Below are 23,072 nucleotides of genomic sequence, written 5' to 3' on the forward strand. Positions count from 1 at the left end.
TCGTGTGCAAACGCGCTCCGTTGATATTTCATTGGATGCTATCCTTAATCGTCTTGCCCTCCTTTTTTCATGGTCACTTCTTTCATCTACCTGATTTTCGTTTCTTGCTATTGAGATATATCTAAGATTTTTTTTTTAATCTTACCAGTTTCTAAAAATGTGATTGAGTTTTAGGATTATTTGTCTTTAGAAACCTATTCTTCTCTTTTTTTTCTCTAACACTGTATTTCAAAAACTTTTTAAATTTCAGATGAACTTTGACAATACGGTTCATGAATCAAACTTTGATGATCTCCTGCATAACCCAAATTTTCCGCCGCAATTTGACCAGCTAGAGTTGGACGTGAGTTTTCTTTCTGTGTCTTGAAAGGACCACTAATACAAAATATCGATTTTCAGAGCCTACTTTACGGGACCGACGAATCACAAGAATCGACCTCTTCCTCTTCGTTTGGTTTCAGTGATCAGAATGCTGGATTTCGCTCAAGAGACGGCGGGAGTTTAGGAGATTCTTCGTCGGATAGCTCTCCACCGTTGAGTTGTGCAAACTTCACAGAAAATGACCAGGAAATGTGGGATTTTGGCTTTCAAGTAAGTTGTTTTTTTTCGCACAAAACTCGTTAAAAATGTTTGTCGAAACGGATCGTTTACACTCTATTGTTTAATGGAAATGTGTTTTATTTTAAACAACCTTACATGCAAGTTGTTGTGTGTATGATGTTTGCTCCTACCATGAAAACTTAGCACGAAGACAAAATTTTCCTACAGAATTACTTTACTTTTAATTTCGGGGTACGGATACTACACAAAATCTTGTTCAAAATTTAATATCAACTACAAAATCCTAATCTATCAATATCATACTTAGTCGTTTGTTTTGCAGAGTCGCAGTCCATTCGAGAATTTTGAGCAACAATTTGGCTCTCCATATCAGGACGACGAAGTGATTGCCGAGCCCACCAATGAATTCATGAACGCAAGATACCTCAGAGAAGAACCGGCCAAGCATTTGCCCATGCAACAAAAACGAATTATCACAATTCTCCCCAAACAGTCACAGCCTGTGAAACGTATTGTCAGCAGACCAATCCAGAAAGTATACCGCGTCAAGGAATCACCCGGCAGTCAGCAACAAACATACCGAGTTGTTCAGCCCTTGGTGAGCGATTGAACGTCAAGTAAAATAGTTTATTCGAATTTTTTTCAGATGCCATCTCCTTCACAAGCTACGCAACGCCAAATCAAGCAAATGTATTACAATGAGCCGGTTCAAGAAATTCATATGCAACCAAAAAGTGGTCCGCTGGTTCGACAAGTGTCCGAAGAGCCAAGATACGTTCCAATTGCTCCGACAGTAGATATCAAAGCAGAACCACAAGTGAGCTTATCTTCAAAACATATTTAAATTCATGACTTTACAATTTCCAGGTTTTTACTTCCGAGCAAAATCGAAAAATTCGGAACCGAATGTACGCCCAAGCCTCTCGCATGCGCAAGAAGGAAGCCGATGAACATATGAAAATGAACCTTCAGGAACTGCTTCAAGAAAACGAGATTCTAAGAACTGAGAATGCCGCTTTGAAGCAACGCCTTGCGTTTTTTGAAGTAGTTCTGAACTCATAAAAATTTTAACATTTTAAAATACATTTTCAGCACGAAGAGCCAGTTGTCGAAGTTCCACAACCCTTTGGAAGAAATCAGAAGAAAAAAAGAATTATTGCTGCTGGTTCAGTACTAATGATGTTCGGACTTTTTGCAGTCATCTCTCCATTTAATGTCGATAACAATTTGAATATAAACAATCAAATCATGGCAATTTCCAACGAAACTTCTATGGTTGCTCGCCACGGAAGAGTCATCACGTATGAAGATAGTGCTCCTGTTGCAAAAATTGTATGTGTACGAGCTTAATATTTAAAAATCTCTTATAAAAGTTTAGCCTACTCAACAACCAATCCACAACTATCCGAACTCCACTCAAAATGATTGTGATATGTACAAACTAAACGCCACAGAGACAATAAGGTGAGGGACTTGAAAATGAACAATTTTTATAACTGACTACTCTTTTCAGAGTAAACAACGACATTGAGCGCTGGGTACAAGTACATTCATTTGATAATGTTCCAATGAAGTTTTCGGGAGGACTATTAAATAAGGAAGCAATGCGAAAGTTCAACTACGCACAGAAAGTAAAACCAGCCTCAGTTTATGGACCACAGACATTGGCGGTTCAAAAGAAATCAGAGCAAGCGGCGCTCAGATCTCGGGAACGTACATGGAAGCAGTTGGATCTACTGAAGACGTAAGTAGACTTTTTCTTTAATTTAAAATTCATAATGACACGAATGGGCACACTACCGACGTAATCGAACTTCGAGTTCATGTTTTACTTTGTTCACTTTGTATTGAGATGACATGACCGTAATTGCAAACGAAGAAGTCGGACCAATTGAAAATTATTCAAATGCATTTGCAATTCCAGCAGCAAACAACAAAACTATTTCAATAACATGTAAATAATAATTAATTTAAAGCGGAAACAATATTCAACTGGATAACGAGAAAATTCAACGTAAACGACAAGATATTGACAAAATCGCTTCAATTGTTCGCCAAAAGGGAGATACACTGTACATTATGACACTTCAAGACTACGTGCTTCTGCCTTCATTGATTAAAGGAGCAAACTCGGTTCCCAAACTATCGTTGCTCCTGCCTAGTGTTCCAATGAATGGAACTCTCCAAGATCAGGTAACTAGGGAGTTCAAAAAAATATGATTAGTAAAAAAAAATATTTTTGTTAAACTGTAGGCATTGATTTCACAACTGTCAAATTTGCCTTCAGTATCAGAAAAAATATATTAATTGCAAAATTCTCATGTCTCTGTAAGTTTCCTGACGTTCAATGCGAGTTATTTTTTACAGTGACTTTAATTTGAGATTTAGAAATGAATTGATCACAGCCATTGGTTGATTGTAGTTTTTTTAAAATCAATTTGAACGTTCAAGTAGTAGGAGCAGTTATATTTGTGTAGATATTATCAAAAATGTCACTAGTGTTACGTTGCATCGTTATTAGAAAGAGAGACTTTGAAATTTTTTTTTTGATTTTTGGATTAACGGTTTCTTTCATTCTATGGATCTATAGAGTATTAACTGTAACTTTATATGTTTAATTTTGAATTGCCAGAATTTTGACAAAAAAAATTACCAAAGTAGAGCTCTAAAACTGTTGAATAATTCCAAGCTTTTACAAGTTGCAGTTAATAAAATAAAATTTATTCAACCAGTTTAAAAATTGATTTTACAACTCTGAGATATCATGTAGGAATATTGCTTGTGCTTGCCTGCGTGAGATTTAACGGATAGGTTTTACTCGGCATGTGTTCAACAGCTGCAATTTTTAAACCAGTTTCGTAATATGTGCAGCTTTTAGCTAGATTCATATGTAGGTTCACTTCAGTTTTATTGAGTTCAATTTTCAGTATACTCTTCTTCGAGTTGATTGTGAAGTGACAGGGACTGGCCAATTGACACTTTCCAACAAGCAACTTTCATATTTGATGCCGTGATACTGATATTGATCAACAACTACGCTTATTATATTCCCACTTTTCTCAATTTCCGTGCCTTTTTTATTCACCCACTTTACCTTTCTTCTTTTGATTCGTTTTTATCAATCTTTTATGTTAAATATTCATTATGCATTTCTGAAATCGCCGGTCACCGATCAACCTCTTTTTGTTGTACCCGTTTTCGCTGCGTCTCTCACTTTACATCAATCATATTCCGGTCTTTTTCGATTGTCTTTATTTCTCTCAAACTCTCTTATCTCAGTCTTATTCCTATTCCAACACATATGTATTGTATATTAATTACCATTCGTTTTCTCATCATTTTACCAGTTTTTCAGAATTTTATCAACCACAAAACTCCATACAAAATATGCCAGTCATTGTCTCACCAAGTTCTAGTTGAAATCACCCAATTCTCATAACATAGTCATTCAGTTACACCACCATTGATGATATTCATCTTTCATGATATGTTTTATTTTGAAAGTCACTTTATTAATCTCGGGGTCTTAATTTATATAGTTTGATGTTCCTTTTTCTATTCAAATTCTAATTATAAGTGCCTAATTATCTGGGATTTTTGCATTTTTCTTGTCAATAATTATCTAAATGAAGGGTTCAAAATATTAGTTTCAAACGAAAAATTGGGTTCTATGTTTACCTGCACTGGTTTTTCTACTAGCTTTGTTATTTTCCGTTTGTTTCTACCTATGTTGTCTTTTCTCCTCCTTTCTTTTTTTTTTAAAACCTTTTTCACCTTCTACCTCTACCTTTCAGAATGACGTCTCGATATATGGAACGTCTTGCAAAAATCGAGGAGGTACTTCTCATTGCAAATAAGAAAATCGATATTAACGAATTGAGAGCCGGGTGTAGCTACGGAGTTCCCGAATCTCTGCGACCGTTGGCATGGCGTTTGCTTCTGCACTATCTCCCATTGGAGCGTCACAAGTGGCAAACATTTTTGGCCGAACAGAGAGATAACTACGATCAGATGATTGAGCAGATAATCGTGGAGCCGGGAACAGCGTCTTTGCAGCAAAGTGCTGCTCAAAATCAGGATAATGATCATGTATGTTTTGTTGTTTCGTTAAAGTTTAAAGAATTCAAGTTAAATAAAAGAAAGAAATAATGTAGACATCCCATAGATTCTTGTATTCAAATATGTTATTCCCCAAAAAGTTGTTTTTAAAGGCAAATACACTTTTGAAATTACATGACAAACAAGATTTCAAAAAAAAACTTCAAATTGAAAGAATTTATACAAAATTTGAGTTTTCAACCTGTCTATAAAAATTACTTGTTTGAATCCTACAATGTCTAGATACAATTTATTAAAATAGACTCAAAACTTGAAAATTATAGACACAGTTTTTCTAAAATTGTAATATGTATGTGAGGACTAAGTGAACTTTTCGACTGTAAACAATGTAATTTTCAAACAATTTTTCCATCAAACTTCATTATTTTGGCAATGTTAAAGTGGTTTCAAAATTTTCTATTAGCACTACTCCACAGTTAAAATTTTATGGATGGTGTGTCAAATCAATCCAGTTAAAACATAACCTTTTTACTCTATCAGTTTGCCGAATGATGTAATATACTTTATTAGCTACGATATAACATTATTTTTTTAAAGCATTGAAATTGACACAAGCAAAACTGAATAACAAGTTTTTAATCCATAAAAAGAGATATGACTTCTAGAAATAAAGATTAATTTTTTGAAAATTGAATTATCTATCACCAACCTATCCGGGACTTTCCACTCAGTAGTTCACAAGTTAGAGATGTTTCATTTTTCTCATTTTGAGGTGCGCTACAGTAATCGCATGGGTTAAGTTCATCTGGTATTTCTTTCTGACCAATTTGCGAAACTATTTGGATTGTTGACTGTTCTGAACTTAGTTTCCAAACTAGTATTTATTATTATATTTATTTTGATTTGAATGTAAAAAAATTGATACTCGAATTAACAACGAAAAACGTTTGCTTTTAAAGTTGTAAGTCCATTTTGTTTAGCCAAGAACCCTTTTTTTTTTCTAAATTTCCATGATCCCGTTTTTTAGAAATTCTTTAGATTCAAAACGATATCAATATTTCGAAAAGGTGCATCCCTCGTTAGTTCAAAAAGAGAAAAAAAAACAAAACTTGTGTTCTGTTTTTTGCGTAGGTGCGACACAAAACTTTATGACTCTAAGATACGTGGGAACTTTCGAATATCAAGTGCGGAAACGTTTTTTCTTCTCAGAACCTTTAATCTACTCCCTCAGTTCGGTTTTCCCAAGCGCTCCGAAAGTGTAGGTGGCGGATAAGAAATTAAACATCACAATTTATACTATTATAGGAACAGCTCAAAATAGAAAGCTTAGTATGCCACCTAAGAGCAAGAACCATATATGAGCTCAAAAAGAAATATGTTGAATAATTAAGGATTTGTAGCTTTTAATCTTATTTCAAAGAGATTATCTATACTTTTTTTACGCATACAACTAAATACATTACACACCAATACAAGTTAATGAAATTAAGAATAGATACATATTTGTTCATGATTCATCAAGTTGAAAATATGATGCATATCTCATATCTGTATATCAGTTTAAAAAATACAATATCCCATACAAATTAAAAATAAACTATGTACAAAATTGCATTTTTATTTTTAACAATTTGATTTATTAGTTGTTTCATTCTTCTTATAATTTGTTTGCAAGATATGAACAATGACTGCAAATTTCATATATCGAATTCTCCCAGACCATTTAGAATTTGAATGGATAGAATCTTCAATTCTATCACTAACATTTAATTGATCATTCCTATGATGTTTAAAAGTGTGCACTCAACAAATCCATTTTTGATATTTTATTCATTTTTAATTGGTAAGAGAGAAATAGAACAATATTAAATCTCCTAAAACTTGAGCACTCTAAAAAATGAATGAAGAATTAAAAAGCGCTAATCTAACACTAAAACAATTTTTGTACTTGAGATATGGCGTGTATTTTTGCGTAATCGTTCGAATGGACAAAATTGAATGGAATGTAAAGGATATTTCATCTCAAGTTCTTATACTGATCAAAAGATAACTACTTGAGATTATTTAAATTTGAAAAAGTTCCTCGTTGGGTTCACCATCTGTTTATACCGGTTTCGTATGCTGAGTGACACATTTTGTTACTTTGTTCCTTACGCGCCCTTCACAAATCAAGTCCATGTGAAATGAGTTGACCTGCCGCCACCATTTTTGTCGGGACAGCAAACCCATCTCAAGTGGTGCAGGAATGCATAGACAACGTTTTTCCTCATAGCTAATTCAGACAAAAAAGCGACACAAGACATATCTACGTCATCTGAGCGTCGGGTTCCGTAGTTTGATCAAACGATCGTTAATGGAGGCGGGTGACGATATGTGAATTTGAGCAGGAACCCACGTGTAGTTAAAGGATGTTCGAGAGCACTTTTGACGGATTAAAATTTCCAATTATTTTGGGCTCAACAATGACAAATCTGAGAGAAATGATTCGAAAAAAAGGGATTAAAATAGATACGTCAACCAACTATTTCAATTCATTCTATCAGAAAGATGACTAATCAAATTGCAAACATTTTCAGCCACTCTCCGACCATCCAACCAGTGACTGGCAAGCATTCTTCCAAGACAACAAAGTTCTTTCACAAATCGACAAAGACGTTCGCCGACTGTATCCAGAAATACAATTTTTCCAACTGTTATCCAGATTTCCACATCAGCATGGAATGAAGTATCCCCTTTCTCGCAGAGTCATTAATCATCAGGAACTGCATTCACAAGAGTTTGGTGCAAATCGCGACGGAATAGTTGGAGTGAGTCTCTGCGATGTTTTGTTTGTGCCCTGTGTTGATAAATGCTAAGAAAAAGTGTAGATTAGCAGAAACTATTTTACTATCAAAAATTGGATTATAAAAAAAGTTTGCTCTTTTCATGAATGTAATCGTGTTGTTGTTAGAGCAAAAAAGCTGAAAAGATCAAAAAGATATCTGCGCGATGTTTGTATTATTGCAAAATCATCATATAGACGCAAAATATTAACTGAATAATTATCAAATTACAGTGTGTCAAGACAAACATTGCAAAACAAAGTCAAGACGAGAATCAGGCGCCCAATTCAGAATTCCACTGGCATGTAAGGATTTTTGCATGTTTCATTTTAGGGTTCTATTGGCAAAAGTAATTATAGATTTTCAGCAATTTTTTGAGTATTCCTACAAGTTTTCACAAGAGTCTTTAGTCTTTAGAAAAAATTGTTTCAATTTAATGCCAAACATACTAAATCAATTTATTATTAAGATTGTTGAGCGAATCCTCTTCATCTACGCCAAACTCAACCCCGGAGTTCAATACGTGCAAGGAATGAATGAGCTGGTTGCCCCAATCTACTACGTGTTCGCCAATGATGCTGACGATGAATGGGCCGCATATGCTGAAGCGGACACTTTTTTTTGCTTTCAGGTGAAACCCCATTTTTATTCAAACTTTAATAGTGTGCTTTAAGCTTTAGCCAGTGTAAGATCAAGAAGTATTTTTGTATTAGCTTTGTGCGCAGACGTTGGTTGTTGACTTAGCAATTTGATTAGTAGCTTAAATTTATTGAACTTTTTATTAAATTTGTTATTTTTTTACAGCAACTCATGAGTGAAGTCAAGGACAACTTCATTAAAAAGCTCGACGATAGTAACTGTGGAATTGGTATGTGAAAACGATGTTAGACAAGGAAGTGTAACGTTTTCGAAATGCTCCCCTTTCATTCAGCTTTAAATCTTATCATAGGATTGAGCAGACAAGCCAATAATTCAATGACTGATCATAAACACACGCTTGCAAATGTGAGAACATTTCCTAAAGTTTTGAGATTCTTTGTGCTTTGAACTTTAGCTTCTCATGAATGTTTTTTTCAGTGATTATTTTTTTTGCGCAAAAAAGTTTCGCACAAACATCGATAACATCAGTAGTTCTCAAGAAATGGAGGCACACACAAAACACAAATGAATCATGCGTTGCAACAAAATCTTTTCTTTTAGAATCGAGCATGTCAGCTTTTCATAATTTGATCTCAACTTTTGATACGGAGCTTCACAAGCATCTCACACTGACACTGGAAATTAAACCACAGGTAAACTGAAGCTAGAATTTCATGATTAAAAAATGGGTTGGAAATTTTTCCTTGCTTTTTGAAACTATTATACTAACTATACCAATAAAACAATATATCTTGAACTACAAAATCATTAAATTTACAGTTCTACGCTTTCCGCTGGCTTTCGTTGCTTCTCAGCCAGGAGTTTCCACTTCCAGACGTCATCACCCTTTGGGATGCTCTTTTCTCCGATCCTCAACGGTAAAACTTAACATTGTTTCACCATGTTCATGGTTGCTCTTCTTTGTAGATTTGCCCTTCTTCAGTACGTGTGCCTTGCGATGATGGAATTGAAACGCGAGCCTCTGATCAACGGAGACTTCCCATTTTGTGTGCGGCTTCTACAGGTAAATAAAATATTCTCACATCAAAACACAAAATCGCGTTCTCAGTTTTCAGTCGACCTTCATTATATGTAAAAGAAAACTTACAGAAAGTTTTTTTTTCTGAAAATTTTAAGAAATATTTTTGTTTTGATCTCTTTTAATCTCTATTCTATGCTCTTTTCGTTTTCACATTATCATTTAAGATTTTAGAACATTAAAACTTGAAAAGTTCCTGGGAATTCGTGCGATCTTTGCAACATTATGTTTTGTATCCTAATATGAAAAGTCCGGCTTCGCGCTCTCACACAGAGTTCAACACAAATATCAAGTATCACATCTTGATATCTAGAGCAAAAACACGAGACAAGTAGGAAAAGGTGGCTTGATGTTTCTAAATTGAGAGCAAAGTTTATGACAGACTGGGAAACATCAGGTTTATTGGGTTTTTTTTTTCAAAGGAACATATCTTTAAAATGACGCAACGCCTAGCTAAATGTGTCTCACACTTGATGGATAAGATGGCAAGTGACGAATGCGACATTCAACTAGGTTTTTATAGCTTAATTTAAGGTAGGTACTCGAAACTTAAATAGTGCGTGTTTTGAAACATTCATAATCTGTTTTTGTGGTTCTGATAACATGCTTTCAGCTTTTATAACCCCTTTTTACGTAATCAGAAAATGCTTCGAATATACTCTTATGCTCAAAGGTCTATCTAATCCGCAGTTATTTTGTGAAGCAACTAAGCCGACAGATCACATATATTAAAATATAATCACAAGAAAAAAGATTGCAGAGACTCAAATCAAGTCAAACTTTTAAATTTCAGAACTATCCCGACACCGATATTGCAAAAATCGTCGCATTTGCGCAGGACATTCGAGATGGAAAAGCCTTGCGCCCAATAGCCAAGGAAATATCGAAAGGGAGCAAGATCGCAAGGCATGCTCGGCAACTCTCCGACACACTGCGTAATCTGTCAATTATAAAAAAATAGATAATGAATTCAAACCATACAGCTCTCCCTCTCATTCCTTAGGTAGCTTTCAAAATATAGGCCATCCCATGTTTCACTTCTTCCGTTTTCTTCGTTTTTCTTTCTACGTATGTAGTGTCGCAATGTGGAAAGGAAATCGAAATAACATCGGAAACGTTTCGTTACTATAAATAAGATGAAACTTTATACTATATTCAATTTTATTAATCACATTTTTCGTGTAATATCACGAAAACAAAATAGGGTTCCTCATTTCTCTTACACTTTGGTCATTTTGCTTCCCCCCCACTCAACTTTTCACCTACTTTGACATTTTTTACTTGTCCAGAACGCAGTGTGCCTTAACAGTTATATTCGTTGCCAAGATTTATCTTTACAGCTCATGCCCCCTCCCATGCCCTTGTGTTCTAAATAATTGTCCATTCAAATGTTTTCGCATAATTTATCGCATAACAAACATGATTCACACTCCTATTTCACTTTATCAGTAGAACATTTCTTCTAATCCAATCAGAACTGGCACAGAACAGAAAAGGCCAAGATCAGGTTGTGTGTTTTGAACCAGCCTTTTTTCGGCCTTGTTTCTGGATGGGTGCAACTAATGAGAGTACTCCGGAGCAAGCAAAATGGGTCATTGTGAACGAAAATCGTCGTCAGAAAAGCCCCATCATAAATGTATGACGGGTCCCGCGGCGCATTGAGTAGATATGACGTAGTTGATGACAACAATTACAAGGACTCTATTCTGCTGATCCGAGTTCATCTCATCAGAACAGTATTCTCTTAATGATTATAAAATGGGAATGTGAATTTAGAACTTTGAGCATAATTTTTCATTGTTCTAATGTTCCTTCTTTTGTCTCAAAAATTCGGTTCTCTTTCTTCTTGTGTTCGAATGTGCTCATAATTAAAATGCATTTTCTTCCAATCAACCGGCCAAAAAAGTTTTGAATAAACCTGTTTACAACACAATTCTACAATCTCGTAAACTGAGAAAAGTTGTGCATTGAACCACAGAAAGGAATGGTGCACGAATCAGAAGCACAACAGGAAACCCTACGTAAAAGGTCCATGGGACAAGAAGGAAGTGGCTACCTTTGGGTACAACGTCATTTGAGAATAGTCGCAAGTGGGCATAACCAAACTAGATCCAAAACTGACCACTACACGAACAGAACTGAACTGATAAGATAACTATTATCAAAAGAGCAATGTCGAATGTTCATCAAAACACGAACCTTTTAATGCGAGGAACATCCCATTTAAGGTCAACGGAAAATAGTTCCCAAGTTCCTACCTGGTTTTTAGTTTGTTCAATTTTCAAAATCGTGGCAGAGATCAAAATTTGTAATTTTATTTTGCTTTGAGCGGTGATCCTTAAAACTCCGTTAACCTTATTTTTGTAACGTATTTTTTACTTCGGAAACTTGCAACTACTTGATCTACATCTGTCAGGTGTGTCAACTTGAGCGATTCAAGTTTCATTGTTTCTCGAAAATCACAGATGGAATACAGTAAACTAAAGATTTCCATCAACGTCAGCGGTTACTCCAGTTTCTTTTAAGATTAGCCATAAACGATCACAAACATTTTGAAGCGATTCGACACTTGAGCTAATCGGGCCTTTGATTCTTCAACTCTGAACAGTTTAGATACGATAATCTTTGCCCACTTCGGACACTACACTTCTTCGGAACCACTTCAATGTTTCACACGCGGACACTGTCGTCATCGTCGTCGTTTCTTTGATCAAATCTCAACAGTCTCAATTTAAAGAATTCTACAGCTACTTTCGGTCGGGCGGTCTCCGGAGCGTTCGTGATGTCTCATAAGGGGCGGTCTCGAAATCTGTCCAATCTGTGTTTTAGCTCTTCGTAAAAACAGAGAGCATTAAGGCAAGTCTTTTTCTCTGCAGCGCCAAAGTTTTTGGTTTTCTACTGACCGCCGCTTGGCACTGCCCCTTTTCTTCACGTCTTCTAGTTTGCTCGACGCTCTTCAGCTCAACTCCTCCCACCGACCGCTTCATCTTTAGATTTTTCATATCTTCTGTCGCCGGGCGCAGAACATAGTCGTCTGATCTGAAATTATGCTTAACAATATTCTCATTCTTGCTGCACTGTCCTGTACGGCAGCCATGGCAGACATCTTCGGACCACTCTCAGATCACTTCATCAGTCACCTTAACAAGTAAGTTGAATTTTCGCTTTCTGAAAAAAAATCATGCATTTGACTTTAACTTTGGAAGTATAAATTTTTTTCTCAATCACTTTTCTGCTTATTCTGATCCTATTAATCAATCACATGTTTTTTTATCAGAGGTGTTCGAAGAGTTTTTTTTTCTGAATTTGATTTTTATTGTCACTGATCTAGATTTTCCACTATACATTTATAAATGGCTAGTCTGTTTTTTTTTCTTTTCATCGTGTTCTTTGATTTATTTAAATTAACTTTTGATAGAATATCGTCATTTTCTACATTTCACCCTCACTTCCTTTTATAATTTCATCAATCAGTTAGATATTGAGATGATCTATGCTTTTTTATTTTCAAAAGTCTGATAGACATGGAAGATTTTTGGACTTTCCTTTTTTTTTTGCTGAGCTCATCTGTTGGTACTTACATTAAAGGCTCATACTTGTTTCATGTTTTATAGTCTGTTGTTACTCTTTGATGTTTGTTTGTGAACTAGCCACCCATAAATAAGGAAGAAATGATGGCTGATCAGAACACACATTTGTAAATGATGTGACTTTATTTTTGACATTTCCAGACGGCCTAAACGAAATGATGCGTTGCTCCGTCAAATCTCGGCTTTTGGAGAAACAGGTTCATTCGGTGGAAAAGTGTTCTCAGAAGAAAAGGTATGAATAATGTTGGGTAGTTATGGTGTGAACTTTCCATCAACCGTGATTTTGTGTTCTGATCAAGACTTGATGCTGGTCACAAAAAAGGCTGTTCCTTTAGCGCAAATAGCCATTCTGACGTCGTTTCTAGCTAGTCTCAAATGTAGGTGTAGGTGGTAATCAGGTCTTTGGCAGAGACAATGGGTTGGGCTTTTTAATGCGTGGGAACTTTCAAATGCTCTCAGCATTAACTCTAAGAAAACGTAGCATACAAAAAAAAACTACGTAATAACGAAACATTCCAATGGGCCCCACGCAATTTTCATTCCGGCTCATTGAAGATTGACAGCATAACATTGGACCTTTCTATTTTGTGTTTTTGTTGGAGAAATATTATAAGGTCACCCAAAAGTAACTCAAAAAATGGCTGCACATTTCCTTTTTCCTTCTACGTATTTCCCTAAAAGGTCCAAGAATAGAAAAAAAATAAAGCAACCTTTTTGATCGGACACCGTCAATCACAATCATCATAATAGAGAGCACAAATACTTCGTCATTGCGGTGGCGGAGCACAGATAACTCAGTCTACTTTAAGGGATCAGGAAACGCGAAACGCACAGAAAGAGAAGTCTTAAAACAAAATGATAAAATGACGTTTTAAAACTTCTTGGATTTTTTCTATAAATATATATATAAACGAAGTTTAGCTAGGAAACACACCAATCGTCTTCATACATGGAAACTCTGACTCAGCATTAAAATTTGGTGATGGTCCATTCCAGTCAGGATGGGATGAGATTTTGAAGTATTTCATGTCAAAAGACTATACATTGGCTGAGCTTTACGGTATCACTTATGGAGACCGAAACATTTCAAATTCATACATCAGGTGAGTGGTCGTGACTATATAAGTTTAGACTGGAATTTCACAATTTTTCAGGCATTTCAACTGTCAAAATGTGCAGCTTCACCGACGATTTCTCGAGTTTGTCTTACATTACACAAAAGCCAAACAAATCAACATTGTTGCGCACTCTATGGGTGTCAGCATTGCCCGAAAAGCGATTCAGGGTGGCGAGGTACTGTGAAAAAATAACATCAGAATACATTGACATTTATTGTGCTCTCTTTTAGTTTGTGACCAAAACTGAGTCTTGCGACATCGGACCCAACCTATCGCATCGAATTGGCACTTTCATTGCTCTTGCGTCAGCAAACTATGGAATGTGCCCATGTCAACATGCATTTGCCTTTCCAGCTTGCGGAATGGAAGTAAGTATATCTTATCTTGAATAACGTCACTCTGGTGCTTATTGTAATGACTCAGTAAGAGTCTATGAATAGTTACAATGCCTCTTAAAACTAAAAACTGTACTCATTTTTTTGTAATTTCCAGACGGGATTCTTTCCTGGCACCTGCCCAGAAATGACTTGTTCATCTCAAGATGTGAATATATCAGAGACGTGCGGAGAAGTACCCTACTCCAACTATCTGATGAACCTGAATAATAGTGGAAAGAAGGACGCATCATTTGTTGCAAGCTTATGGAGTGATGGTGAGTAATACCTATAACAAAAATATATCACATAAAAAACTTATTCGATTATCGGATTAATCTTTCCAACATTTAAACCGGAATTTCGATCGGAACTGAATATGAAACTATTAACACCTACACCTTATATTTAGAACGTTTAGATTTAACAAAATAGAACATAAACGAATAAGCTAATTCAGTTTATTCCAGACGATGAAATTCTTGGAAAAGGAAACATGGTTTGGGGACGGCAAACGTCTTTAGTTCCACATTCAGATATGCGTAAGGTGAGTCACTGCAAACGAAATTTATAGAAAGAAATGTACTAACTTGTTCAATTTCAGATCTACAGTGATTTGAAACATAACGATGTTAAACTGTTAACTGCCGAAGACCAGTACAATATCATTCATATGAACGATCAAAAATTCAGTCTTCACGAAACAACGGAATACTAATTCTATCGTTATAAGTTAATATTTCAATTTTATTATGGTCATAATTTGCAACCACTTGTCATTCATTTCCATCCCATCCTCGATTTCCATGATCATCATCTCTACTACAAAATTATCATTAATATTTCTGAATAGACTACCTACTTTCAATGTGATACTCATGTTGTATCTTCCGGTTGTATCCTCATTAAGCAATTAACGGGTCGTTATAATTTTCTTTTACCATGTTTTGTTCAAATTTGTAATCACTACTTCGTTTGTTCTTTCTTTCTTATTACTGCTAGTTTTTTGTTGTTGTAGCGCTTTTAATGCTTGTAATTTTGGGAATATTTGATTCAATTCCAAAAACATTTGGTAAAGTATTTTTACTAACTTTATTTTTTTTATAATATTATAATTTGAGATAAACAAATAGATGTAAGTGTATGAACCTTTTGATTTCATATCACGAACCAAATAGATCAATGCAACACATTTTTCATTCAATGCTTAGATTAACTATGTTTCCGGGATTATTAGTAGGCGCTGACTAGTGAGATGGATTAATTGACAATCTTTGCTTTCAAAATTTTTGCAACATCAAACTAGCAAATATTATAGCAATTGATCTGAAAACAAAATAGCACAATGTACAACAATGTAGCACAATAGAACAATGTAAACTTCGTACGCTCTCTCAAAAATCTTCTAGAAAGAATTATTTCTCAGAATTATTGAGAACATGTTGTAATCAGTTAACAACTTTTATGACAACTTATGTGTACACTGTAGTGGTGAACGTATGCACAGAAAACATGTTAAGGTACTTGTGTATTATACCCCTCATTTTTAAAATTAATTAAATTATAAAATGTGATGTTTTCCCTATTGAGGGATAGAAATGTTTCTTCCCTAAACCCATAAATACAAAAACTCCACACTTTTTTATATTAAAAAAATAATTTGTTTTAAAAATGAGGGGTATAATACACAAGTACCCATGTTCATGACAAAATACAATGAAAGTTAAACATTTTTCCAGAAAGCTGTAATATTTTTCAAACAGGTTTCGAAAATGAGAGATTTGCAAAAAACCCCTTCTAATTTTTTGCACAAAATTAGGGAGTTTTTCAAATTTGAGCCAACTTTTCTCACTCCATTATTGTTTCTAGCGTATGCTTCAAACTTGACTGATATTTTTGCAATAGCAGAATAGAATTTAGTTGTGACATGTGTTTTATGTTTATCAGAAAATTTCAGTTTATGTCTTAACCAGTTTTGTCCGCTTTTCAAACATGAATTTGTTTTTAAATTTGATTTGAAATAATTGAAAACTGTGCTAGAAAATTACAAGTTACAATTTATAGTGACAATAACAAAATCCACAGCTTTTTGTTTCTTATACTGATTTCTTTTCAAATTTGTAATTTTTAATATTCGATTTCTAATCAAGTTCTTTATTCGACCTCTCCACTTATTCATCTTGAACAAATGCGGAAATATTTCAACCGAACTTCCTCCAATGGGCAGAATTGATCCATCGCAACTGAGGCTGCACATCACGAAAGCGACCGTTCTTGAAACATAGTTTAATTATAGTGCACTATTTTGTTAGTGCATCGTGCGTCACCATTGGCAATGCCGCAAGGTTCCTGATGGATAAAACGCAAATGATTTGCATTAGGATTCTCGGTTAAATATCATTTTGATCCAGCAAGATGAGCAATTTGGAAACAAAATTTTGAATTTCGTGCAAACCCAAAACTAGCTCATATTTATAATTCCTTGAAGACATTCCAAAATTGTTAATGAGATTTTTTCATTTCGTAGGAGATCCAAGTTCACCAATATTGTAGTTTCGTTTTCCTACTTATTAGGTATTCTCGCAAGCTCTTCTCAAACTTAGTTTGCCAATAATTTAGTAAGTCAAGAAAAGTTAAACTTTCAACTTTTGGCTTCTTCTATGTATAATAGGGATTCGACGCAGTGATCATACAATTTCCGAAAAAGAAGTTAATTTAAGAGCTTTGAGATCCGTTCGCAAATCCGACAAAAATGTTGGTTAGGAACGCCGCCTAAGCTTGTTTTCAGCGTTGTTTTCTCCGAATGTCTTGTTGTTTCATTTTGATAATAGCAGGTGACTTGGAACATATATTTTTTGAGGTGTCTGGTACGACAATCATCATAACACATCTAATAGGCTTAGGTGCATGGCGTTCGTTTTGTTATAATCTGATCTTTCACATCGATTACTATATCTTAATAAAATTATCCGCACGATGTGTCTGTCTTTGAATCATATTGAAAGACAAATCTTACTTGGTTCTGTGATGCCGTTCGAGTCAGTCTTAAATCAAACAGGGATGTAATCATGGTTATTATAGTAATTTTACATCATATTGTTGGCATTTTTCAGATAACCAGAGTAACGTCAGATACCGTCATTGTCAGCCTAGATATTGGAAAACAACACGATTATTTTTTCTAAAAGCTTACTCTCCCAAAGGCTCTGTCAGGGCTCTAAACAATGTTGGTTCAAATGTGGAATTGGACATCTAATTAAAAAAAAACATATGAAAACAAACTTTATCGTCTCTCTTACTCTTGCTTAGCGTCAGATGTGCGTGGCAATTGAAAATTTTTAGCAATAGGCAAATTCGGTTTTGCTGGTTTTGTTGTATTTTTAGGTAATCGAGAACTTGGCTGATTGGCAAATTTACGAAATCGCAGGTTACCGGATGAAGATTTAGATATCTCGAAAAATAAACAGCTAATATCGATATAGTTTATCTTTTCAATTTTCCGTTAGTCATTATTGACAGTTTTGGCGAACGCTGCTTTTTGGAAATTTCGGTAGTTTTTTTTTCAAGTTCGAAGTTAAATTTTGAGAATGAACAAATATTATATAGTGGAATGAAAAAAATTGCTAATTCAAACAAATCTGTTAAAATCTAATTTTAAAGGTACATTTACTACACAGGTACAAAGGTAGATAAATAATTTATAGTAAAATCATCTATTTTGGAAGTGAATATACCGAAATGAAAAGCAAAATATTATTTGAGGACTAATGATTTTGACGGCAATTGCCTAAAAGTAAATTTCGTGAGCACCTTTTCTGGGTGGCAATTGATGGCACACAAATTTTCCACCACTGAAATGTTAATTTCATTTTAAGATAATATTTTAAATTTGTTAAGTGAAGTTTATTACACTTAGAGAAAAAATCGATGTTTCCAACACAGCACGGGACTCTCTTAAAGCATAAAATAAAAAATTAAGTTAAAGAAATTAAAAACCGATAACCAAAATCGAAATGTGTTTTAATCTGTGTTTGCATTAAAACTCAATTTTCTTTTTCTTTCTCATAATCTTTGATCCTTTAAAGTTAATTGTTTCAACGGCTAACGACAGTATTCCTATGTCGAGTACTTTGAACATTATGCTTCTCTACAACCAAACTACACACTCTTCACTTTTTATACCCCACTTTTTCCGATGAATATGAAATGATGCTATCCCTGGAGTAAATCTGACAAAGATCAACAGTGCAGCAGTTGAATGAGCTAGAATTCAAACAATTCAAAAACACAAGAAGAAGTGTATTTCAAGCTGTTTGATCAGTTCAAAAATTATTTCCTGTTATCGAAAACCAAAGATGAACATGTCGGCAAGGTTTATAGGTCACTTCAAAAAGGGCAGTATCTTCCTTGAAAAGTGTGTCAGAATTTATGAATATCCGTTTACTTTATCTGCGGTAAAATGTTTAATATCACATGAATAAATTGTGACAGCAGGAAAATAAAAAAAAACAGCTGGAAATTCTGATAGAGAGGGAAAATGCTTAAAAAACGATAACAAAGTACAGAAGTATTCGTTAAAACGGTATGTTGAAAAGATCATAATGGGGCAAAACGAATTATTTGCATAGTAATCCAATTTTTAGCTAAATTTCAATAGATCATGTTCACATCGTTTTTCCACTTCACACGGTTTTTTCAGGGGTCTAAGTTGAGCTCAACCGCTATAGTTTGTGTTATTGTCTAAAAAAATCTGTTTGTGGGTAGTATAATTAACGTTTTTAAGTCTGTGGCAGTAGGTACGTAAACAAAAATGTTTTGACATGCACACAGATTTTGTACTTATGGTTAGTTCATTAATGTTTTAATACTTTGTTAAAATTATTAATGTTTGGATTTAGTATACTTGTTTCTTGGTTGGTAAAACCATACCGTTTATTTGATTTAATTTTAGTAAGTTATTTGCACATTCGCGAAGATTTGTTTTCTTCCAAGCCAGCTTGAACTTTAAATTGTATTTATCCTTTTGCGGAATTAGTTTTTTTTTTTGATAAATAATATTTACAGAACACATCATAACACAAAATCATCTTAAATTTCCGCATTCCATTAAATTTTTTTTTCAGAATTTGGAAAGTTTTGATGAACTGTGCACGATAAAGCTGTTTACTAGATACGCAAATTATTAAAGTCTACAAAAATAAATAGTTCGATTAATTTTATGTAACTAGTACAATTTTGACCGAACATTTTCCAAAATCGGAAAGTAGATTTGGACATGTTAAACATATTTATTATTTCATTTCACGGTTAAGAAGGCAATTAAATTTAGGTTCAAAACCAGATGTTATGCACTGAATTTTAGCCAATATGAAAATGAATGCAAAAAAATGAAAATTCCTAAAATTGGGTTTCTTGGGAATTGCAGCGCGTTATTTCGTGGCCGCCGTTTGGAACTTTATTTTCAAACACCTAACCGTGGACTTTTTAATAATATGACGGAGTGTTACAGTTATGTAAACAGATACCTTCACGTGAAAGACCAGCTTTCAAAAACAATTTTAAAAAATGTGAAGTACTAGTGGCTGGATGGGTACGCAGTGTTACTTTTTGATTTGTATAAACATTCTGATTTCAATATTCAAGATGTCTGAAACGACAATGTTTGAACTCACACTTGTCGTCCGATCAGTCTAAGTTATTTTTTTCAAGTTGTGTCAACAAATCTCTTATCTGAAAACACGATTCTAAAAACAGAAGCTCTTGTGTTTTGATGATGCTAATATTGTCTAGTCAGACTACGTATCAGCCAATAATGTTACGAGTGATATTTCATAAAGTAAATGGCACATGGGATCTTGCTGATTAAGCCACATATACCGACACACACCAACTGTGCCGCACAAACAGGGACTCATCGCGGTCCCTGGCAGCCGATGGATTATCACCTTTAAAAATCTTGATAAGAACATGAAATTGTAAATTAAGGAGAGATAAAGAAAGCAGGAAGAGACGGTTGATTGATACAGCCGCAGTATAGGTGCGTGAAGGTCACAAGTTGTCTGGACAAAGATCTAAACAGCAGAGAACACAAAACTACCGATTCGGGCAGTTGATAATATTGAAAACAATTTTTCGAGTTGTTATCAAAATGATAACAATTTTGTAATTATCAATACCACGTTGTAGTTACAACATGCCATGTGACGTAATGATCTGACACAAGATCAACTTTTGTGATGTAAAGTCTTTGTGACTTCTTTGAATTATTTGGAAAGATACCTCTATCTTTCAATGCTTTGCATCAAAAATCATGTGGGACGATACATTTCGGAAACGAACGGATTGGTTTTAAATGGGAGATCACTCTGAATAAAATTCTTATAACATTAATCTTTCGTACTTATGATATCACAAAGCGTTATCCTTTGAAGTTTTAGCAGAAACACCAACAAACAATACTGTGAATAAACAGTGGCTTGAGATTAATAAACAGTTAAAAAATAAAATGAAGGGAATGTGCTAGGGATCTGTGAAAAACATGTAATGAAGTTGCTTCTGTGGATTTAGATTAGTTTTCAAAAAAACATTGGGGGGGGGGGGGGGGGCAGATAGCTCAGTCGGTAGTGGTGGCCGCTAGTAGTCTGGAGGTCACGAGTTCAAGTCCGGTCTCACCCTCTAGGTTCACCCAGCCTCTATTGGGAAGTGGAGCAATCCACGACTGGATTATCGGCCACAGTCCCCGGCTAGGTCGTGGCTTAAATTACAGCCCAGAGGGATCACCACCAGGCAGTGTACCTGAATCCCAGATCCGCAGTGCATAGCACTTGAAGAACGGATCGCCCTTTAATCCTTTTTTTTAATCCTTTAATTTCAAAAACACTTTCAAAAAACATTTTTAGGTTTAATTTTGAGAAACTATTGGTTTGATTTTCACTCAAAGTCGTTGAACAAACCCCGATTCAACTTACAATTTTATTATTAAAATCATTATGAAAACTATATTGGTCGACCTCAACACTTATTTAAAATTAAACAAAATGTAGGCTATTTTATTTTGAAACTTTGGAAAGTTTGCAAAATAGAATGTATTTGACAAGAAAACTTGATGTGATGCTGTTTAAAACTTATACAATTTTACATTCATTGTTTTTTTAAGGTTCCAATGTTTTCAGCTGAACTGTGGCAAACATACCAGTATTTTCATTTGGGCTCGACTGGTCTGTCAACAAGGAATAATTTAGAAAAAGTGCACCATGCTCACGTTAGAAAAGTTTATAAAACCATTTTGAAAAATAAGGGCATGTAATACAGAAGTCCCCACTTTCATTTTTAGGCCAATTGTATTTTCCTAAATCTGAGAATTCAAAACTAATCCTCAAGTTTTAATTTAGATTGTTTAGGCTAAGATAAAATACACATGTACCCAGTTTTCTTATAATGTTCAGTTGATTCGTTTTTCTCCTTAAAACTATGAAATTTTAAAACACACCCAGAAGAAACAAAGAGGTCAACTTCATTGATTTTTAAGCAAGTAAATGTGAAATAAAATAAGGCAAATAATTTGAATTGTCATGGCACCCACAAATCACTTATTTCCATTCGGAATGTTTTGGATTTTAAAGTTTGAAGCCACATGCATTGGAGGAAAGTGCTGTGTGACAACTGATTGTTCATCTGACAAGTTCCCTAGGTGATTATGCACAGTTCGCCCACAAAAGAAATCATATTTTGATATCTGAAATGTTCAGCTGCTTCAGCTATATAACGAAGCCTTTCGTGTAGTTTTTTTATGTTAGATTGTTACACGAAAAAATAGATTGTTACACGAAAAAATAGATTGTTACACGAAAAATAGATTGTTACACGAAAAATAGATTGTTACACGAAAAAATAGATTGGCATACGAAAAATAGATTGTTACACGAAAAATAGATTGTTACACGAAAAATAGGATGTTACATGAAACAATTACGTCCCGAGTATCAACTTCCGCAAATAAACTGCACTTTTGCGCTCGTACAAATCCTCAAAGTAGTGAATGGAAAGCGCAATATATTTTTGATCCTTTTCTCCTGTGATGTCAATGGTAGCACTGAGTGGCCCATCAGTCTTTTGGTAATTGACTAGTGGCTTTGAAGCTGAACAAATTTTGTCCATAGCCCTCGTCTGCTCATCTGTTTTTGGAACCATGCAGTTTGGGCTAATATGTTTTATGAGCTCTTGGAAAGGTGATTCCTGAGCACATTCTAACGCAATTCCTTGGCTGACAAAGAAACGTGCCATGAGCTCGGTTGTGTCTTGGTCCACAGCTGTTGTCTTTCTGAAAAATTGTATTATTGAGTTTGAAACTTAGAAGTTAACTTACGTTGCACTGCTGGAAGTCGAGTCCGTTGCCGGGTTTGATGCATTATGTCCTCTTTTAAGATCATGCATACTCACCTAAAAGCAAAAATTGTGAAAGAAGAAAAAAAAATCAAATGCAAGGAATTTCAAAAAGATAAAACATAAGAATGCGCCGAGATTCATACAATACAAAAAACCAATCGACCAAATTTTCGAATTCGAATTGTCGAATCAAATTGTAGGGAGCTGTCTGTGTGTACATCAAGGGTACGCGGGAATCCGTTATTTCAGCAATCACCGAATCAACCTCGCAACTATGCAGAGAGAGAAGAAGTGACAGAGTGCAAGTGAGTCATTTTGGATTAGAGAAGACGTAACAGGCAGCACGGCACAGTGCTCAAACGCGCGCATTGATGTAGAAGGATCCCAAATCGATTATAGACGGGTTAGGCCGACTCGGGGCCAAATGTCTACAACAATAGCTGTGATGGAAAGAGTGTTGTTTTGGGAAGAATCAACATTAGACA

The 23,072-nt window shown here is 34.8% G+C and overlaps 4 protein-coding genes and 1 non-coding gene across 5 annotated transcripts; 4 read left to right on the forward strand and 1 right to left on the reverse strand.

The window, feature by feature from the left end:
* Positions 1-250: 250 nt before the first annotated feature.
* atf-6 (Transcription factor atf-6 homolog) lies at positions 251-4,207 on the forward strand (the record flags this gene model as incomplete). Its single annotated transcript, NM_077693.7, has 10 exons — positions 251-343; positions 400-591; positions 884-1,159; positions 1,208-1,378; positions 1,429-1,605; positions 1,654-1,893; positions 1,940-2,025; positions 2,075-2,305; positions 2,538-2,754; positions 3,489-4,207. 10 exons carry the CDS (start codon positions 251-253, stop codon positions 3,573-3,575), a joined length of 1,770 nt encoding a protein of 589 aa, NP_510094.1. The 3' UTR covers positions 3,576-4,207.
* A 148-nt stretch (positions 4,208-4,355) lies between these two features.
* On the forward strand, positions 4,356-10,273 carry tbc-13 (TBC1 domain family member 13). Its single transcript, NM_001373530.1, has 9 exons — positions 4,356-4,650; positions 7,197-7,427; positions 7,676-7,747; positions 7,912-8,073; positions 8,247-8,310; positions 8,643-8,734; positions 8,862-8,959; positions 9,009-9,105; positions 9,914-10,273. The coding sequence occupies exons 1-9, from the start codon at positions 4,357-4,359 to the stop codon at positions 10,079-10,081; spliced, it is 1,278 nt and encodes a 425-aa protein (NP_001359553.1). The 5' UTR covers position 4,356; the 3' UTR covers positions 10,082-10,273.
* A 1,708-nt stretch (positions 10,274-11,981) lies between these two features.
* Positions 11,982-12,127, forward strand: F45E6.7. Its single transcript, NR_072278.2, has one exon. It is a non-coding gene; the product is annotated as an Unclassified non-coding RNA F45E6.7 (non-coding RNA).
* lips-1 (Lipase) lies at positions 12,070-15,344 on the forward strand. The gene is made up of 8 exons (NM_077695.5): positions 12,070-12,268; positions 12,852-12,942; positions 13,632-13,813; positions 13,865-14,003; positions 14,059-14,196; positions 14,321-14,480; positions 14,673-14,749; positions 14,807-15,344. The coding sequence occupies exons 1-8, from the start codon at positions 12,168-12,170 to the stop codon at positions 14,918-14,920; spliced, it is 1,002 nt and encodes a 333-aa protein (NP_510096.1). The 5' UTR covers positions 12,070-12,167; the 3' UTR covers positions 14,921-15,344.
* Positions 15,345-22,170: 6,826 nt separating this feature from the next.
* On the reverse strand, positions 22,171-22,641 carry sdz-19 (the record flags this gene model as incomplete). Its single annotated transcript, NM_077696.7, has 2 exons — positions 22,568-22,641; positions 22,171-22,522 (listed from the first exon to the last, which is right to left on the reverse strand). The coding sequence occupies exons 1-2, from the start codon at positions 22,633-22,635 to the stop codon at positions 22,171-22,173; spliced, it is 420 nt and encodes a 139-aa protein (NP_510097.2). The 5' UTR covers positions 22,636-22,641.
* Between the last annotated feature and the right edge of the window lie 431 nt (positions 22,642-23,072).

This window comes from Caenorhabditis elegans, chromosome X, assembly GCF_000002985.6.
Source record: "Caenorhabditis elegans chromosome X".
Lineage (NCBI taxonomy): Eukaryota > Metazoa > Nematoda > Chromadorea > Rhabditida > Rhabditidae > Caenorhabditis > Caenorhabditis elegans.